Source organism: Arabidopsis lyrata (assembly GCF_000004255.2).
Source record: "Arabidopsis lyrata subsp. lyrata unplaced genomic scaffold ARALYscaffold_7, whole genome shotgun sequence".
Lineage (NCBI taxonomy): Eukaryota > Viridiplantae > Streptophyta > Magnoliopsida > Brassicales > Brassicaceae > Arabidopsis > Arabidopsis lyrata.
Genome location: NW_003302549.1, coordinates 8154365 through 8175083, shown reverse-complemented (window position 1 = coordinate 8175083; position 20719 = coordinate 8154365). Strand labels below are relative to the sequence as shown.

At 40.6% G+C, this 20719-nt stretch overlaps 3 protein-coding genes, 2 long non-coding RNA genes and 1 pseudogene across 5 annotated transcripts; 1 reads left to right on the top strand and 5 right to left on the bottom strand.

Annotated features, from left to right (window-relative positions):
- LOC9303790 overlaps positions 1 to 6918 on the bottom strand; it is a 33442-nt pseudogene extending 26524 nt beyond the window's left edge.
- A 533-nt stretch (positions 6919 to 7451) lies between these two features.
- Positions 7452 to 14651, bottom strand: LOC110226446. Its single transcript, XR_002330484.1, has 2 exons — positions 13843 to 14651; positions 7452 to 8908 (listed from the first exon to the last, which is right to left on the bottom strand). It is a non-coding gene; the product is annotated as an uncharacterized LOC110226446 (long non-coding RNA).
- Positions 11829 to 13688, bottom strand: LOC110226368. The gene is made up of 2 exons (XM_021017846.1): positions 12305 to 13688; positions 11829 to 11957 (listed from the first exon to the last, which is right to left on the bottom strand). Exons 1-2 carry the CDS (start codon positions 13548 to 13550, stop codon positions 11923 to 11925), a joined length of 1281 nt encoding a protein of 426 aa, XP_020873505.1. The 5' UTR covers positions 13551 to 13688; the 3' UTR covers positions 11829 to 11922.
- Positions 14652 to 15277: 626 nt separating the features above from the next.
- On the bottom strand, positions 15278 to 20363 carry LOC9303789 (putative cysteine-rich receptor-like protein kinase 9). Its single transcript, XM_021018014.1, is given in 3 exon segments — positions 15278 to 15939; positions 15942 to 16798; positions 20296 to 20363. Coding segments are annotated over 2 exon segments (795 nt in total). The 5' UTR covers positions 16207 to 16798; positions 20296 to 20363; the 3' UTR covers positions 15278 to 15409.
- LOC9303788 (F-box/kelch-repeat protein SKIP6) lies at positions 17713 to 20138 on the bottom strand. Its single transcript, XM_021017988.1, has 2 exons — positions 20053 to 20138; positions 17713 to 19961 (listed from the first exon to the last, which is right to left on the bottom strand). Exon 2 carries the CDS (start codon positions 18717 to 18719, stop codon positions 17817 to 17819), a length of 903 nt encoding a protein of 300 aa, XP_020873647.1. The 5' UTR covers positions 18720 to 19961; positions 20053 to 20138; the 3' UTR covers positions 17713 to 17816.
- On the top strand, positions 20028 to 20707 carry LOC110226450. The gene is made up of 2 exons (XR_002330489.1): positions 20028 to 20099; positions 20190 to 20707. It is a non-coding gene; the product is annotated as an uncharacterized LOC110226450 (long non-coding RNA).
- The last annotated feature ends 12 nt before the right edge of the window (positions 20708 to 20719 follow it).

Below are 20719 nucleotides of genomic sequence, written 5' to 3'. Positions count from 1 at the left end.
AAATATCAATACTTGATTGCTTTTAAGCTTACATATGAGACCAAGTTATGTGCCCCGTCAGTCTCATAGAAGCTCTTGTTCTTCTTACCGCTTATGATCTCAAGAACTAACACTCCAAAGCTATAGACATCAGATTTCACTGAGAACTGGCCATTTATTGCATATTCAGGAGACATGTAACCGCTGGGATCCACAACAAAACTTTGTTACATTGGCAAAATCATGTTTAACAAAATTAACTTATGAGAAGTAAAAAACTTACAAGGTACCAACTATTCTGCTTGTGTTCTCCTGGCTTTGGTCCATTTCAAAGATCCTTGCCATTCCAAAATCAGCAATTTTGGGATTCATATCCGCATCCAAAAGAATGTTACTTGCTTTTAGGTCACGGTGTATGATTGTAAGCCGTGAATCTTGGTGAAGATATAAAATCCCCCGAGCAATCCCTTCAATGATCTTGTGTCGTTCAGTCCAGTCCAGTTGGCCTTGTTTTGCAGGATCTGTGTGCGCATATCCATGATTTAGAGTTAAATCTAAAGACTTGTAGCGCCCAAGTTTCAAAATGGCAAAACAATCATTGAGACAAAACAATAATTGAAACTGACCGAAGATAAAGTAATCAAGGCTTTTGTTGGGCACATACTCGTAGACCAGTATCCTTTCTTCTCCTTCAAGAGAAAACCCGAGAAGCCTAACTAAACTTTTGTGTTGAAGCTTTGCAACTACAACAACCTCGTTCTTGAACTCTGTGTGACCTTGTCCTGATGATTTTGACAGTCTCTTCACCGCAACTTCAGTTCCATTCAAAAATGTACCCTATCCGATCGTTTTCATCAACATCATCTCATTATTCAAATGTATTGACACAAGATTTAATAAAAAGTACACAACCTCAGCGCAGTTAAATAATTCATAGTAACAGTACCTTGTAAACCTCACCAAATCCACCTTGACCAATCTTATTATTTTCTGAAAACTTATTTGTTGCAGCTCGAATCATTTTATAATCAAGTTGCAGTGACTCTACGGTTGTTATATCATTTCCTGTTGCACAATAAAAGTCTTAGTAATCAGAAAAATAATAAAAGAATAGTCAATTACGTAATCAAACCAATTAAGATTGTTTATCATTCGAAACTTTTACCATCAAAGGTTGGTTCAGTATCAGAAGTCTTCTTTGCCCTTTTTGCAAGGAAACAATAACCAGCTATCAAAAGCAGAGCAACCACTGTAATAGGCACAACAATGGCTACCACCAACACATTTGAATTTCCACCTTTCCCTGTTTTTCAAACATTATTTGCTTAAGATCAGACAAAGACAATGGCAAACGATAATATAATTGAAATTCTGTCAAAAGAATGAAATTTTCTATTTTGCTATTACTGTAACTTCAAGAAATTAAATCACTGAAGAAAACAGAGGAATTGAAGAAAAAGTTTACCATGTAGTGAAGGAGCTGGAGCTGGAGCTGGAGCCGGCGATGGTAGTGGTGGTGGTGATGGTAGTGGACCTAGTGGTGTTCCAATGGCCGTTCCGTTGTAGAATGAGTAAAGCTCGTACCTAGCATTACAGCTAGGATAAACAAATCTTCCACCAACTGCGTAAAGATGGATACTATTGATAGAACTTTGCAAACAGCTCAAGCAGTCTTGTCTTGTAAGATCAGGAGTGCATTGAAGCAGCCCATACAAAGTCTGGACTGGGGTTAACACGGTCTCTAACGTATAGAATTTTCTAGAACTGTTGGCTGTTACGACGGCAGCTTGGTTCATTGTGGACGACACCGAAGCTACGAACGAGTCTCTTTGATTAGAAGAAATATTGTTGGGGTTCGTCATGATTAATCCTCCGTCGTATGTAACCGTCGATAGTATATTCTTGTCAGAGTATCTGAGTATGCACTCCTCGTAATAGAACACGGCTTCTCTTTTATCCGGACACCGATTAAAGGTGTCGTTGGCGGCAAAGGCTACGCAGCTACGGCAAACTTCAGGCGAGAAGTCTCCGCGACAAAGGAAAAGTCCGGTGACCCTGTCGGGGGCTTTTCCTGCCGTGGCGTTTTGGAATCCGGTGGAGTAAGAGGCGTTACGGGAAGAAATGTTAGGATATGTATATTTCCATCTCTACCCTTGTATACCCTAGTACTCTTTGTAACTCTATATATTGATGTCTCTAATATGAGAGGAGACACGGCAATTCATTATCCAATATGGTATCAGAGCCTTTGCTCTTCTAAAAACACTCTTTTCGTCTCCTCTTTCTCTCTTCATCTCCCTTCTTTTTCATCTTTTCGTCTCCCTTCTTCTTCATCCTTTTCTCTTCATCTTCCTTCTTCCTCCAAGCAATCCTCTTTCTTGTTAATCATCTCTCATTCTCTCTATTCTCAACGATGGCCCTTACTCCTCCCACCAATGACAAACCATTCTCTATAAGCCAAATCAAAGCTTACGTACCCATCACTCTTGACATGACCAAACTCAATTATGATACATGGAGAGAGCTTTTTGAAACACATTGTAGCAGTTTTGGTGTTCTTGGTCACATCGACGGCACCTCCTCCTCCACACCGGAAACTGAAAAGTCATGGAAGGAACACAACGATCTTGTCAAGATGTGGATCTACGGGACAATTACGGAGTCCATCCTCGAAACTGTTCTCAAACCAAAGTGCTCCGCTCATGACCTTTGGACTGCCATCGAAAGCTTGTTTCGTGATAACAAGGAAGCACGCGCTATGCAATTAGAGAATGAACTGCGAACCACAGTTATTGGAGATCTATCTGTTCATGAATATTGTAAGAAGCTCAAGTCCATCTCCGATCTCCTTGCGAATGTTGATTCACCGATCTCCGAACGTGTCTTAGTGATGCACATCCTCAATGGCTTGTCAGACAAGTTTGATAGTATCATCAACGTCATCAAACACAAATCGCCTTTTCCGGGTTTCATTGAAACACGGTCGATGCTACAAAGCGAGGAAGATCGACTATCGAAGCACGTGAGGTCTGTCCCTAGTAGCGCTCCTCCTTCTGCTTCTTCTTCTTCACCTACTCTTCTCTACACTTCATCGGAGCCATCCCAGAATCATCCTTCTACTCACGGTTCCGGTAACCACTCCTACTCCAATAATTCTAATTATGGTGGCAATCGTGGCAACCGTGGCAATCGTGGTCGTGGCCGTGGCGGTCGCGGATATCGAGGTCGTGGAGGTCGTTTCTACAACAACAATTATTGGCAGCCTCCTTATCCATCATGGCCTTCTCCTCCTTACGCTTCTGCACCACCTCCTCCATTTCATGGATACTCCGGCTACTCAGCTCCTCCTCGTCATGTCTCCATGATGCAGCCTGGTCTTCTTGGTCCTACACCACTAAGGCCGCATTATGAAGCCCACACCTCTCATCTCATGTCTCCCTCACCACCACAACATACATTGCTTCCGGCTCAAATCACTCATGCTTTCAATACTATGTCTCTCCAAGATCCGACGGATGCTCAGTGGTACATGGACAGTGGCGCGACTAATCACATCGCTTCTAGCGCAGGTAACCTCTGTCCTACTTTTAATTCGAGCTTTATACCTGCTCTTACCGTTGGCAACGGATCCTTGGCTCGAATCACGACTGTTGGACAGGGAAATCTAATCACTCCTTCTCGATCTTTTCAACTAAACAATGTTCTCGTTTGTCCTTCCATCATTAAAAATCTACTTTCTGTTCGTAAATTTGTTACAGATAATTCTTGTTCTATTGAGTTTGATCCTTTTGGTTTTGTTATTAAGGATCTACGTACTCGGAACAAACTTCTCCGATGTGACAGCTCCGGTCCTCTATATGCGGTTCCTTCCTCTACAAATACTTCTCTGCCTCTTGCTCTCTCCGTGTCTTCTGTTGACGGATCTCTTTGGCATCGTCGTTTGGGTCATTGCTCTTCTTCTACTCTTAAACACATTCTCTATTCTCTCTCTTTACATTCTAATAAGACTGCTTTGACGGATTTGTGTCAAGCTTGTCAACTTGGGAAACATGTTAGACAACCTTTCTTTTCTTCTACTACTACAGTTTTTCGTCCTTTTGATATTGTGCATTCTGATATTTGGACTTCACCAATTCCGAGTATTAGTGGGATCAAATATTATCTTATTTTTCTCGACCATTTTTCTCATTTCGTTTGGATCTATCCTTTACATCGTAAAAGTGATACTTTGTCCAAATTTATTCATTTTTCTACTTATGTGCAGACTCAATTTCATTCCAAAATCAAAATGTTACAATGTGACAATGGTGGAGAGTATGACAATCGGGCGTTTCATCAATACATGGATTCCATGGGGATGCAATTCCGTTTTTCGTGCCCTTACACATCACAACAAAATGGCCGTGCTGAACGTATGCTTCGTACCATAAACAACCTCATTCGTACGCTTCTTATCCAAGCATCAATGCCACTGGCGTATTGGGTCGAGGCTTTACATACGGCTGTCCACATCATCAACCTTCTCCCATCTTCTGCGATTCATGACGAAGTTCCCTTCACCAAGTTGTTTAACAAAGAAGCACGATACTTGCACCTCCGTACTTTCGGTTGTCTTTGTTACCCGAACATGTTGCCGACTTCTCTTCACAAGTTGGCTCCCCGCTCCACTCCGTGTGTCTTCTTGGGCTACCCTACCGATCACCGCGGCTATCGGTGTCTTGATCTCACTACCCGACGTGTCATACTCTCCCGCCATGTTACGTTCAACGAGTCTGTTTTTCCTTTCTCTATTTCCGACTCTCCTCCATCTAAACCCGACGACGTGGCCATTCCGCCCATCATTCGTCCTCGTATTGCTCAGCCGTCTCCTCCTCCTCCACCATCACCATTACCTTCTCCTCCTCCTTCACCATCACCTTCTCCGTCGCCATCTCCTCCTACAATCTCTAATCCTCCTATGGTAATTCCTTCTCACACTTCTACTTCTACTCATCCAATGCAAACTCGTAGTAAAAGTGGTATCTTCAAACCACGACAACCATTGTGTCTTCACACCGATACTTCTATTTCTCCCCTTCCACTGTCACATATTCAAGCAGCCAAGGATGGTCGTTGGCATAATGCCATGACGGAGGAATATAAAGCTCAAATTAAAAGTGGTACGTGGGACCTTGTGCCCCGTCCAGTTGCTACTAATATCATTCGTTCTATGTGGATTTTCAGGCATAAATTCAAGGCTGACGGTACCCTTGCTCGTTACAAGGCCCGTCTTGTTGCTAATGGACGGTCTCAACAAATTGGTGTCGATTGTGACGAGACATTCAGCCCGGTGGTCAAACCGGCTACCATTCGGACGGTTCTTGACGTGGCTACTGCTCGTGACTGGCCGCTTCACCAACTCGACGTTAAAAATGCCTTCCTCCATGGTGACCTTGAAGAGACGGTCTATATGTATCAACCTCCGGGATTCGTCGACCCGACTAAACCTGATCATGTATGTCTTCTAAAGCGTTCTTTATACGGGCTTAAGCAAGCTCCTCGGGCTTGGTTCTCTCGGTTCGCCGCCTATGCTAAGAAGATTGGTTTCAAACAAAGCAAGTCTGATTCATCTCTCTTTATTCTCTCCACTGGTACAGCCATCGCTTACTTGCTTCTTTACGTTGATGACATCGTCTTAACCGCCTCGCAACCAAGTCTTCTTCAAACGATTATTGATCGTCTAAGTTCTGAATTCGAGATGACTGATCTTGGTGCTCTCCATCACTTTCTTGGCATTTCTGTTTCCCGCGATGCTCACGGTCTATTTTTACATCAACAAAACTACGCGGCTGATATACTTCACCGGGCTCAAATGACTAATTGCAATCCGGTTCTCACTCCTGTCGAGGTTGGTTCTAAGCTTGCTGCAGCTGATGGTCCTAAGGTTGCTGATCCTACTCTCTATCGCAGCTTAGCAGGGGTGCTTCAATATTTGACATTTACCCGTCCCGACATCTCTTATGCGGTGCAACAAATTTGCTTGTTTATGCACGACCCTCGTGAATCACATTTCCACGCTCTTAAGCGCATTCTACGGTATGTCAAAGGTACAATCTCCCATGGGCTTCATCTTTACAAGTCTTCATCTCTGAATCTTGTCGTTTATTCCGATGCTGATTGGGCTGGTTGCCCCTCCACTCGCCGTTCTACCTCCGGCTTTTGTGTCTTCCTCGGCGACAATTTAGTGTCTTGGTCATCGAAACGCCAACCCACTACTTCTCGCTCTAGTGCGGAGGCTGAATATCGCGGTGTCGCTAACGCAGTCTCTGAGGCTACATGGCTCCGTACTTTGTTACTTGAGATGCATATCGCGATTCCTAAGGCAACGATCGTTTATTGTGATAATGTTAGTGCCATCTACATGTCTTCCAATCCTGTTCAACATCAACGAACAAAGCATATAGAGATCGACATACACTTTGTTCGAGAACGTGTTGCTCTCGGGGAAGTCAAGGTTTTACATGTTCCTTCTGCTCATCAGTTCGCTGACATATTCACTAAGGGTCTACCATCTCCGCTTTTTACGTCTTTTCGAACCAGTCTTAGCATTAGACCACCCGACGCTAAGCCTGCGGGGGGGTGTTAGGATATGTATATTTCCATCTCTACCCTTTGATGTATACCCTAGTACTCTTTGTAACTCTATATATTGATGTCTCTAATATGAGAGGAGACACGGCAATTCATTATCCAATAAGAAAGAGAGGACAAAAGGGTTCTGAGATTGGTAAAGTAAGTGCTGTTCATTGAGTAATTTGTCGTAGTTAGACAGCCCCCATTTAGGTAATAAGGTTTTTGAGCAGAAGCTTTGAAGCTAGTGAGGAATGAGAAAAGGAAAAGGAAGATGAAAGAGATCAGAGAAGACATGGTGCGAGTTTCTTGATTTGAGTTTCATATCATAGAACTCCCATTTATAAAGTGAATAGTTTTCTTCTCTCTCTGACTACTACTGCTGAATGCTGATTAACGTGAAGTAGAAGATGGTTTGTGACAACGATAAGTCAATCAAAATCAATAAGTCAAAGTAAACGATTCTTTTTTTTTTTTTTGAGAAATTTGGTTCCATAGCTCAAAAAAATTAAAAAGTAGACTAAACGATTACTCGGATATCATCTAGCTAGTATGGTTTAAGATAGTAGATTAGTAGACCCTCTATTTATGATATGATACAATACCTACTTTTTTAACTCTTTAAATGTGTTGTTACCTTTGTAAATGCCATGGTTTGAAACTTGTGATACACATTTGTGATAGCTAAACACTATTTGTTAACCCACAAATTCAAATGTGGTCTGTCTTTTGAGTCGGTGCCATTTAACCTAACCGGAACGGAAAACCTTGGTTAGAGTTTACATGGCACACGTACAAACAATATTGTGCAGCAACAGAAATGACACTTCAGATAACAAAGAAGAAGAAACAGAGAACAAAAAAATACTGAATGTGTGTACGTCTTTTAGTAATTGTGTGGCTATTAGAGTTTTTTTTTTATGAAAGGACATACATATTATAATGAACCTATAATTGCAACGAAGATTAACACTCGTGATCGATGCATCATCAATGGAACAAGCAAACGACATGGTAGTAGACGGACCAGGCTTCAATCTCTCAAATAATGGGTTTGGCTCGGAATTGACTCTAAAGACAAATCCAGGTGACTGAGGCACTGGCAGAGTAAGAAAAGTATTAGTGAGCATCTGAAATACTATGGACGTGGTTGGACGATCTCCAGGATTTTCTTCAACGCACAATAAGTTTATATGGATATATCTGATGACTTCATCTTTATCATAACTCTCCCCCATGGCCGGGTCTATGAGTTCCAAGAATGATTCGTTGTTCCAAAGCCTCCAAACCTGTAAGTCATTTGTGAAGAAAATTCAGACGAGGTTACATAAAGAAAGTGATAGGAAAATGATACGTGAATGAAATTTCGTCAATTGATTTGGAAAAATCAGAAGCATTAACTATCAAAGACGAAGATGAGACAAAATACAAAGACTTATTAGCTACTTCACAGTTATTATCTCTTTGGTATTTATTTGATCTTCGCATTGCCTCCAAATTTTATACATGACAATTACATAAATGAGGAAAATGATTGCTACAAATTGAGTAATTTTCTTACATGAAACCAATTTTTTAGTCCGAGCAATCTAACTTGTAACAGAGTTGCAAAAGCAGCAATCAATGGATCCCTTAACAGAGTGAGCGAAAACAGAGGATTCGTAAAAGCTGACTCGGAACGAGAGAGAATGAACCATCAATTTCCGGTTTACAATTACATGCTGCTGGTTTAGGGGATTAACCGGGTTGGGTTCCATTCATATCACAATTTCAGCGAAAGATTTGTGTAGAGTCGCATAATTTATTCAAGTCACAACTGACATCGAGAAACGGTTAGGTGGCCTAATATATAGGACCGGTTTAGTCAGTAAAACCGGTTTGGATATTATTATACATCAATTATCAGAAGAAAGAGTCCCTGGTGTATTTTGCTTACATACAAATCGGAAGAATGATTTCACAACAGGTCCAATGTCTCAATGGAACGTCGACTTCAACGAGGATCAAGATCAGTAATGGTTACATCATTCATAGTTTGGGAATTGGACCGGTTCGTAGACTGGCTAGACTCGAGGCCATCTCGTTCTTGGTTGCTTCTATTTGGAAAGAAGAATCCAGGTTGTTGAGGATCTGGTAAGTTAAGGGAATTGTGAGTGAACATCATGTGGATTGTCGACAAGCTCGGGTGATCAGTGGGATTTTGTTGAACACATAGCAATGCAATGTGGATGCATCTTGTCACTTCTTCGGTTTCACAATTCTCTGAAATGGTTGGATCCACGAGTTCTAATGGTGACCCGTTTCTCCACAACCTCCAAGCCTGTAACATAATTTAGTTATCAATCACAGTTTCTCATATTTGTTGGTTAAACATAACCATCAATCAAGAACAGAGTTGGTACTATTACAAATCAGAGAAACGATGAAGAAGACGATGGAGAAAGTTTGTTAGCGGAAAGAGAAATTCTCCATAATTCCTTAATCATAAAAGCTGTACAATTGTGTTGTTATATACAAGTGTAGTAAACCGAAATAAACCAGCTAATTTAACTAAACCGGATAATCAACGCCAATAGTCCCCCTCAAGAGGAGGCGAAAATGTTGTGAAGACTCATCTTGGATAGTAAGTGAGCAAACTGATGAGGAAAGAGAGGTTTGGTTAAAATGTCAGCAATTTGATCTTCAGTGTTGACATGTAGAAGCTTGAGCTGACCATTATCTAACTTCTCTCTCACGGTATGGCAATCTATCTCAATGTGTTTTGTTCTTTCGTGAAATACCGGGTTAGTGGCAATATAGACGGCTGCAGTGCTATCAGAATAGAGTATGGGAACTGAAGAAAGAACCCTTAAAGCTGATAACAGAGTGGTCAGCCAGGCCATTTCACAAGAAGCCAAAGCTAATGCCCGATACTCTGCCTCTGCAGAAGACCTGGAGACTGTAGGTTGTTTCTTGGAACGCCAGGAGATCAAAGAGGAACCCACAAACATTGTGAAACCTGTTGTGGATCGTCTACTGTCTGGACAAGTGCCCCAGTCTGCATCAGTGAAGCCCTTCAAGGTGAGATCCGGGTCTGCAGAATAGAACAGGCCTTGACCCACAGTGCCTTTAATGTACTGTAACACCTTATACACTGCTGTGAGGTGAGCTGTCCGAGGAGCTGAAGAGAACTGACAAAGCTTATTCACAGCAAAAGTGATATCAGGTCTCGTGATAGTCAAATACATGAGCCGTCCTACAAGACTCCTATACATTTCTCTGTCTTCTAAGAGAATGCCATCATGTTTTGACAGTCTTAAATTTGGTGTCATAGGAATGGAAGATGATTTGCAGTCTAACATTCCAGCAAAGGTAAGCAACTCTAAAGCATATTTTCTTTGGCATAGAGAAATACCTTTAGAAGTGCGAGCAACCTCCAGACCCAAAAAATATTTCAGAGGTCCCAATTCTCTCAACTTAAAACTCTCCTTTAAAGCCTCTGTCAGTGAAGTTGCAGCAGCCTCTGTAGTGCTAGCAATCACTATATCATCGACATAAACTAGGACTGCAACAAACTCACAACCATGACTCCTGACAAATAGAGTATGATCACCATGTTGCTTAACAAATCCCAATTTTAAAAGAGAATCTGAGAACTTTAAAAACCATTGCCTGGATGCTTGTTTAAGACCATAGATCGACTTCTTTAGGCGACAAACAGCATTAGGAGGCAAATGGTCCCCCTTAATATCAGCATATCCTTCTGGAAGTTTCATGTAGATGTCTTCTATCAAATCTCCATTCAGAAAAGCATTAGAAATGTCTAATTGATTCAAGAACCATTTCTTAGATGCTGAGACTTTCAATAACAGCTTAACAGTAGCCATTTTAGCAACTGGAGAGAAGGTTTCAGTGTAGTCTAGACCTTCTTTCTGAGTATACCCTTTAGCCACTATTCTTGCTTTGTACCTTTCCAAGCTTCCATCTGCATGAAATTTCACAGTAAACACCCATTTACACCCAACTGCCTTCTTTCCAGGTGGTAAAGTTGTGATTTCCCAAGTATTAGTTCTTTCCATAGCACCAATTTCTGTATCTATTGCTCCACACCATTCCTTGGAATCCTTTGCCTCAGAAAATGATTGAGGGATTGGAATTTTGGAGATGTTATTAATGTATAACATATGTGATGGAGTGATTTTAGAATAAGAAAGAGAAGATGAAATGGGATGAGAGACTTCAGTGTTAAGGGAATAACAATGATAGTCTTGTAAATGAGCAGGGAATTTCTTTACTCGTGAATGAGAAATTTGTGTTTGTGGAGAAATTTGTGGTGATGGAAGATGAGAAATGGTGGAATCTGAAGACAAAGGAACCATAGGTGTGAGCATACCTGCAGCATCAGAAGCTGACTTCTTAGCATCACTCATAGGAAAAACTTCTTCATGAAACTCAACATTTCTTGATATAAAAACCACATTGCTGTCCAAATCTAACAGTTTGTAACCCTTGAATCCAGAGGGATAACCCAAAAACAGACAGGCTCTGGCTCGTGGTTGAAATTTGTGCCTCTGTTTTGGAGAAGTAGAAGCATAACATAAACAGCCGAAAGTTCTTATTTGAGAATAGTCTGGTGCATTACCTGTAAGCAGTTCAAAAGGAGTCTTGTTAGATAAAACTGCAGAAGGAGTCCTGTTGATCAAGAAAACTGCTGTTAGTATGCATTCTCCCCAGTAAGGCAATGACATGTTTGACTGAAACATCAATGCTCTAGCAACATTGAGTATGTGCTGGTGCTTTCTCTCAACCACTGAGTTCTGCTCTGGTGTCTCTGGGCAAGAATGAAATGAAACGATACCCTTAGCTTTGTAAAACTCTGTGAAACTCAACTCTTTAGCATTATCTGAGCGCACTGATTTTACTTTGGTATTAAACTGATTTTCAACTTGACTGATGAAAGCAGGAAACACTGTGAGAACCTCATTTTTAGTCTTGAGTAAATAAACCCACGTTGCTCTGGAGTGATCATCAACTATAGTTAAAAAATACTTAAAACCATCAACTGTTTCCACTGAAAATGGTCCCCAAACATCAATGTGTAACAACTCAAAAGCTGAATTACAAATGTTTTGACCAGACTGAAAGGACAACTTCTTTTGTTTGGCTAAATGACAAACATCACAGTAAGCTGCCTTCTTATTCTTGTGTCTTGTAGTTCCCAAAACTTCAGAAATAGTATCCAACCTTGAATAAGATGGGTGTCCAAGTCTCTTGTGCCACATATTCACATCCACTGTAGCATTCACTGATATTGCAGTAGACTGAGTATCCAACACATAGAGATTTCCAATCCTTCTACCCTCTCCAAGCATCGACCCCTTGGTAAGATCCTGAATTTGACAACAAACAGGATCAAAGATCACTCTAGAGCCAAGATCAGTTGTCAAAGAACTTATACTGATAAGGTTTAATCTGAATTCTGGAATAAATAAGACATTCTTGAGAATAATGTCCTTATTTATTCTAATAATGCCCACTCCACTGATCTTAACATTTGGACCTGTTGGAAGATTCACAAAACTCAAAACAGCAGTGTCGAGTGATAGAAACATAGCTCTGTCATGGGACACATGATGTGTAGCCCCAGAATCAATGACCCATGTATCATTAGATAATGAGTTTTGGGAAACTGCCAGGATGCCAATAAAGCTATATGTGGAAGGGGAAAATGAGATACCAGAGTGATCTAAGGGTGACTGAGAAGAACTGGCTTCAACGGCGCTAGAGACATTCTGAGTCTGAAGTTTAGAACTGAAAAGAGCTATCAGATTGTTTATCTGATCCTTAGAGAGATTACCAACCAGATTTTCAAGATGAACTGGGGACTGAGACTGATCTGGAAGAGAGGAGACAGTGACTTGAGCTGCCACTGGGTGAGACTTAAGAATCTTATCAGAAGCTTTACCTTTGGGAGTGAATCCAGGAGGAAATCCATGTTTTCTGTAGCATCTTTCTGCGATGTGACCAACCCTGTTGCAGTATGAACAAATGGGACGACCTTTATTTGGCCCATTTTGAACATACATGACTGTAGGTGGAGCAGTAGGAGAGCTGTTCAACTCGGAGACCTGAAAAGCTGCAGGAGGAGCTACAATATTGGAGAAACCCTTCTGGCTGTTATCCTGATCCAAAATATGATAAACTTCTGCAAGACTGGGTAGAGCCTTCTTTGCAATGATCTGCCTGCGAACAATTGCATATGACTCGTTTAATCCAGCCAAAAACTTCACTATCTTAGCTCTCTCTGCCTTCTGATGCAGACGAGCAGCCTTACCACACGTACAGGGATCATCAAGGTCCTCTGTACTGTCAAGTTGATCCCACAATGTTTTCAAAAGAGTATAGTATTCAGATAAAGACATAGATCCTTGACGAAGATCCTGGATCTCTTGCGTCAAGTTATAGGTGCGTGGTAAATTAGTCAGATGAAAACGACTGAATAAATCACGCCAGATATCCACAGCATCGTTCATACGCAAGATACTGCGGTAGATCTGAGGAGAAACTGAGTTCAGCATCCATGACTTAACCATGCTGTTACATCGGGACCATAGACGGAAATTACTATCTGATTCAACAGGACGAGGGAGAGATCCGTCTATGAATCCAAGTTTATTCTTAGCATCCAACGAGATTCGCATAGCAACACTCCAATCACCATAATTTGTTTCATCTAAACGGTGAGAGATGATATTCAAACCTGGATGATCAGCACTATGCATGAAGAACGGAGACTGAGTCGGATCTTCAGATCCTGATGAAACAACACCTCGCGAAGCTCCAGAAACCCGAGAGTTGGCACCTGAAGGAGAATCCGGAGGTGAATCTGCAACACCAGTAGATCGCGACGTTTTCCGAGCAGCTGAACTCGCCGACGCCTTGGAACGAGCTGATTTTCGAGTCACACGAACTCCAGACACCATCGGAAAGTATGAATCTGGTAGAAAGAGGAGAGTATCGAGAAATCAAACTCAGAAAAGGAGAAAAACGATGCGAGATCAACAGAAATTTGAGCTTGATGGCTCTGATACCATATTACAAATCAGAGAAACGATGAAGAAGACGATGGAGAAAGTTTGTTAGCGGAAAGAGAAATTCTCCATAATTCCTTAATCATAAAAGCTGTACAATTGTGTTGTTATATACAAGTGTAGTAAACCGAAATAAACCAGCTAATTTAACTAAACCGGATAATCAACGCCAATAGGTACTCACGTATGTGACCAAATTCTCAACTGTAGTGTCAGACTGGTGGGCGAATCTGTTATTTCGACCGTATATAAATCTCAAGAACTAAGACTCCAAAACTATAAATGAGTCTTTGAGCCAAATCAACCGTAGTGTCAGACTCACTTTTAGTTGCAAATTTCTTGGTACATGCGCTTTTCTCCTCATACAAAGAGCCAACCCTAGAACAAGCATCACGCTGATCATGAAGGTGAGACCAACGATGATTCCGATAATTCCTGCGAAATCCCCAGTATTGTACAGCTTGGAACTTGATTCCATCTCGAGTGATCTAAAGAATGAACAGTTAGAGTAACGTATCATACAAGAAATCTTCTCGAAGAACCAGAAGACGCCTTCTTTCTGGTTGGGACATTTCTCTATCAAACCAATAAGAAGCAAGGTTGATACAGACATACAGTTGGAGCAAACATCTTGCTTAGCACCTTAGATGAATACACCCAATCGGAAACAGAGGCATTGTAGAAACCGTCTTGAGCTAAGACATTAGAAGCGAGAGAAGAGAGGAGAAGGCCACGGTTTATAGGGTCTGAAGAAACCAGTTTTCCGCATTCTTGTGCAGACACAACAAGCCAAAAACAGAAGACTGGCAAAAGATTCTTCGGTTTCATTTTCAATATCATGCAGATTTTGTTTGAGTTAGGAAAGCAAGCAAGTGTGTGTACATTGAACACCTCTGTCTATTGGGTTGACTAATGTGCAATTTCTGTTTTGAGTCAAGCGTACAAAGATAGTTGCAATTATATGAATGTATCATATGGCTCCAAGAAGAACACGTTGTAGAATAAAGATAGTTACATAATCTCCTAGGTGTAAATTAAAGATACATAAATGAAGCAAATAAACAAAACAAAAATTGGCTATGAGAAAAGCCAATAACATTAGTGACATAAAGCAGAGTAACACTATCAAAGACTGAAGTAAAATAAAGACAAAATAAGAAGACTCATTAGCTGCTTCACAATTCTTATCTCTTTGATCGTAAGAAATTGAGTTACTTTATTTCGATGAAACCACTTTTTCAACGCAGCAAGCAATGGAGTCTACACACTAATTAAAACGTAGCAAATGATAAAGACTTTGTATGTAAACTTTGATCGAGTTTATATCTCATATATCATACCGTTTTAATGGAACTAATGTCTCAACGTAATCTCAACTTCAACGAGGTTCAAGATCTGTAATAGTTACATCAGAGATAGTTTGGGGGTTGGACCAGTTCAATGTGGATGCATCTGTTGTATATGCACTGGTAAAGTCACAGTATTACTAGTGAGCATCATGAAAATGTTCGACAAGATCGGACGCTCTGCAGGATCTTTTTGACCACTAACACATTTGAATTCCCACTTTTCCCTTTTTCCAAAGATCATTTGCTTAAGATAAGAAAATAGTAGACGAATAACAAAACAAAATTGAAAATTCTGTCATAGAATGAATCTTTTCCATATTAGTATTGCTAAGATCAAGTAAACAGAGGAAAAAACAGAGGAAGAAGAAAGTGTTCACTGTTCACTAGATAGTGAAGGAGATGTCACTGCCCTGGAAACCGCAGAGGCGGCGGTGGTGGTGATGGTGTCTCAATGGCGGTTTCGTTGTAGAACGCGTAAAGCTCGTACCTTGAATTACAACTTGGCCAAAACTGTCTTGCTCCAATTCTAGAAAGTGGCATTCTATTGATGGAGCTTGTCAGACATCTCATGCAGTCTTGTCTTGAAAGATCAGGAGTGCATTGAACAAGCCCGTACAAAGTCTGGAGTGCGGTCAATTCGGTCGTTATCGTAGAGAATTTTCTAGAACTTTTGGCTGCTTCCATGGCAGCTTGGTTCATATTAGATAACACCAAAATTATAAACTGGTTTATTTGTTTTTGAATAGGAGAAATATTATTGGTGTTACTCAAGATAAATTCTCATTCGTTTGTAATGGTCGTCGATAGAATATTCTTGTGAGAGTATCTGAGTATGCACTCCTCGTAATAGAACACAGCTTCTCTCTGATTTGGTCACCGAGTTAATGTTTCGTTAACGGAGAAGGCGACGCAGTTACGGCAAACTTCGGGCAGAGGTCTCCGCGGCAAAGGAAAAGTCCGGTGACCCTGTCAGGGGTTTGTCCCACCGTGGCGTTTTGGAATCCGGTGGGATAAGAGGCGTTGGGGAAAGAGAGAGAGGACAAAAGGGTTTTGAGATTGGTGAAGTAAGTGCTGTTACTTGAGTAAGTTGTCGTATTTGGACAATTATGATTTAGGAAATAATGATCTTGAGCAGAAGCTTTGAAGCTAGTAAGGAATGAGAAAAGGAAAAGGAAGATGAAAGATATAAGACAAGACATGGTTTTTTCTTCGAGTTCCTTGATTTGAGTTTCACATCAAGGAGCTTCCATATATAAACTGTAAATTTTTCTTCTCTCTCTACGATAAGTCAGTGGTTTGTGACGAGTGACTACGATAAGTCAGTCACTCAATCGAAGTCAATGTAAACGGCTATGTTGAAATTCCCTTGATTTTAGCTTTAGTAATTGTGGCTATTAGAGTTTTGTGTAATGAAAGGATATACATATTATCATTAGGGTATTAACCTCTAATTATATTTCACCGATAATTAACACTCGTGATCGATGCATCATCAATGGAACAAGCAAACGACATGGTAGTAGACGGACCAGGCTCCAATCGCTCGGCTAATGTGTTTGGCTCGGATCTGACTCTAAAGACAAATCCAGGTGACTGAGGCACGGGCAGAGTAAGAAAAGTATTAGTGAGCATCTGAAATACTATGGACATGGTTGGATGATCTGCATGATATTCTTGAACGCACAATAAGCTTATATGGATGCATCTGATCACTTCATCTTTATCACAACTCTCCCCCATGGCCGGGTCTACGAGTTCCAAGAATGATTCGTTGTTCCAAAGCCTCCAAACCTGTAAGTAATTTGTCAAGAAACCAATGTTCATGGCCATGGTCACAGTTTAAAGAGGTAAAAAATAAGTTCAAGATTGCATTGGCTTTGTAGTATTAACATATGTGACTAAGTTGCCTACTGAACCATCAATCTCTTGGAAGCTACTACTCTTTTTGCCAACAATAATCTCTAGAATCAATACTCCAAAACTGTAAACATCAGATTTCATCGAGAACTGCCCATTCGCCACATATTCGGGAGGCATGTAACCGCTGCAAAAGACAGCATATATCATCAATTTGATGCCACATTCAGTTGTTGTACTTCTTGGTATGCCTGCTTATAGACCTATCCGGATCACACTTCTTCTCACTGATGTTCCTGTTAAGATTGGTGAATGTCTAATACCCGCTGATTTGTGGTCTCCCAAAGATCCTCTTATCTTGGGTAGAGCTTTCTTAGCCAAAGCTGGTGTTAAGATAAATGCGAAGAAGGGACAGATATCGCCGAATGTATGCGATATGGAGATGAATTTTGACATGGATGGATCGAGAGCACTACCAACCGTCAATAGTAAATCCTTCTTTGATGAGACTTCCAAGAAGACTGCAAAAGAATTGGGTTTAACCACTACAACAGAGGCTGAAATTAATCAGTCTTCAAACAAGAGTCGTTCAGTGGTACTGGTGTCGACCGAATGCAGGGAAGAAGGAATTTGATCGATATCTCTCAATTTTCACTTATCTTAAATTGGGGATTTGATTTTGGGAAAAGAGGGAAAAGGGACAATTCGGTTTTTTGTTGGATTTGTTTGGGCCGGATGGCTTGGATCAAAATTGATCAGATTGAGAATAATGGATCTTTTTTCCAAGGGGTTTTGGTCTTTTCATAATAGTTTGATTTATATATCTTTAAATTTTATTTTCGTAGAAATTAGAAATTAGAAAGGTGGCATTTTAGGTTTTTCCCCAGATAGTGGCTTTCTAGCCATTGTTCCACAAATGGAATAGTTAACAATGACTGTGAAGATTAAAATTTCAGACATAGACAGACGCGGAATATAAGACCTTAAAACCATATGATGAGTGTAAGAAAGGATCAACTTCAAAAACAACACCAAACCACTCAATCTTTCCCCAAATCTCGCCTCCCTTGCATCTCTCCATGGAAATCTCGGCACACCAAAGGTCCAAACTCTGCGCAATCCAAAAGATAACAATGTTTCCAGCAGAATTGCTGCAGAGTTTGTTGATATTAAAGGAATATCTCGAACTAGAGAGAGAGTGTTGCAAATCTTCCAAGCCTTTAACTTCCTTCCAATCCAATTCATTTAGCTCACACCATAAGATTTTTCCGCGAGTACCGCGACAGTACAATAGTTTATCAATGATACACCAATCCTTTGTGTTTACTATCTCATCGCTTGGCAAGATGTAGAATCTTCGATCTTTCTCATTCAACGCGAAAATCTTCTTCACCTCTATAGCCAAACTCTGGTGTATAATTTTATTTTGTGGTATCTCAAAATCCCAATTGTGGGTCAAAAACATGAAAGGAGCCCAAGTTTGAGTCTCTCGATCAAATACCTCTGCCCATATATGGTCATGAGCGTAATGCTCGGACCCTCCAAACACGTATATATTCCCGTCTACGAAGCATGCCGATGCGGAAGCTCGAGGCATATTCATGGACTTGACGCGGTGCCATGTGTGAGAGTAACAATCGAGGAACGACACATCCGTAGTGGGAATGCCGTCGATGAGTCCACCAATTACAAAGATTCCCCCATCCACCACAACGAAAGAAGATGAATCCGGAGGCTGGTAAGGATTTGACTGGATCGGGTTCAGTCGTCTATTAGGGGTAAGAATGAACCACCGTGGAGTTGGGTTAGGAAAGACTTTCATGCATACGTACATAGACACGTCGGTGCAACCCATCTCCCATCTCAAGTAGAAGAGCTCAGTGGAAGCTACGAGAGAGCGGTGGCTCTTGGAGACGAGAGATAAGGCCGCGTGGTCAAATCTCGAAACACGAGCCAAGCATCTCAGAGCTATCTCATCCGGTAACAACGATAACCCAGACCACGAGTGAGACGTCTCCTTGGTCTTCTTCCTCCTTTTACTTTCCGGTAGGCACTTCTGGAGCGTAACACTCGAACATCGTCAATCCCAATTCACAACAACCCAAAACTCTAGATTTTCCTTTGATTGATTGAGTACTGTCCGTATTCAACTTCTCGAATTTTGTGAGATCTTGCTTTGATCCGTACGTAAACTGTTTTATAGATTTTTTGATGGTTCCTGATCCGACAGAAACTGTTTCATAGAATTTTATGGTTCCTTTTCCAAAACGAAGAAGATTAAAACCCTAATTTCCTTCTTTTTCTTGTAGAAGAAACTAGTCTTCTTTTTTTTTTTTCGAGAATATATACAGTAGTTGACAGAATTTTTTCTCTCCCGAGTTTAATTCAAAGGACAAGTTGGTAAAAAAAAATTAATCCAGAGGGAAAAATTAAAAAAATTCCTCAGGAAGTTAGGGCTACAAATCAATTACACCGCCTTACATTAACGCCCGAGAGATATATAATAATCGAAGTTTTCTTAGTTTTTCTCAATCTCGCATTTTTTTTTGGGTGAATCGAAGCTTGACGAGGATAACCATGGCGACGGCTTCAGGTCGCATTCATTCAATTTTACTTGTACGTTCCTAGCTGGATTTTTGGTTGTTAGTTTCCCTTTAGTGGTCAAGAATTTAGTTCTAATTTCGTATCTTCATCAGAAAGTTAGGGTTTTTAAAACTGATTTGGGGAGGTTTGTATCGTAGATTCTCTTTGATTTGCGATACTTCTTAGACTCTGATTTATTGTTTTCTACGTTTTCTGAAAATCCAGTCGTTGTTCATAGTAAACCTGAGAGATTCTCTCCTTTATGCAACGAAATATTGATCAGAGATTACTTCAGAATTAATGAACAAAAATAATAAACTACATGCATGGATATATTGACTCAGTGTCTAGCTTAACTGTTACTCGGTGAATCAATAGTAGTCATGTCAAGATTTGAAACTTTTCAATGTTTGTTGACATGATCTTGGGGATTTTGCAGTTGCTTTTAAGTCAAGGAAAGATCATAGGAAGCAAATCGAATTAGAGGAAGCTCGTAAAGCTGGGCTTGGTCTAGCTGAGATTGACGAGGATGGAAAAGAAATCAATCCTCACATACCTCACTAAGTCACTATAGATGACATATACCCATGTTAAATGGAGGTTACCTCCGTATATGTCATCTGCTCCATGGTATCTCAAGTCTGAAAAACCGGTAAGCTTAATTCTTCTATCATGGTTCACTTGGTCTCTTCATTGTCTTGGTTGTTCATGCACACTGAATACTCTGTATTTTTATTTTTAGAGTTTGAAGCATCAAAAGAATTGGAAAAGTGATCCTATTTGCACAGACGCATCGTATGACAGAGGTGCAAAGATCTATCAAAAAATTTGAACACTGTAGTACATACCTTTGGTTCAGTACCCGGGATGCACATCCCCACAGCGTACACCCGATCGGAACCTTTTCCAACCGAAGAATTGTAGAAGCCGCTTCGAGCTGAGACATTAGGAGCCAGAGAAGAGAGGAGAAGGCCACGGTTTGTATCAAACTTACCATGGAGTATAAAAAAAACCCGGTTTCCCCGCATTTGTGGGCAGACACGACAGGAAAGCCTACAAGGAAAAACAAGAAGATTGGCAAGAAATTCTTCAGTTTCATTTTCAAGATCATACAGATGTTGTTTGAGTTAGAATAGCAAGCAAGTGTGTATATCTATAAGCATATATCAATGTACATCAATTAAATTTCCATTGCAAGTTGTTCTTGACCCATTGGTCCCTGTGTCTTTTTCAATGTTTATTGGGTTGACTAGTGTGCAATTTCTGCTTTAA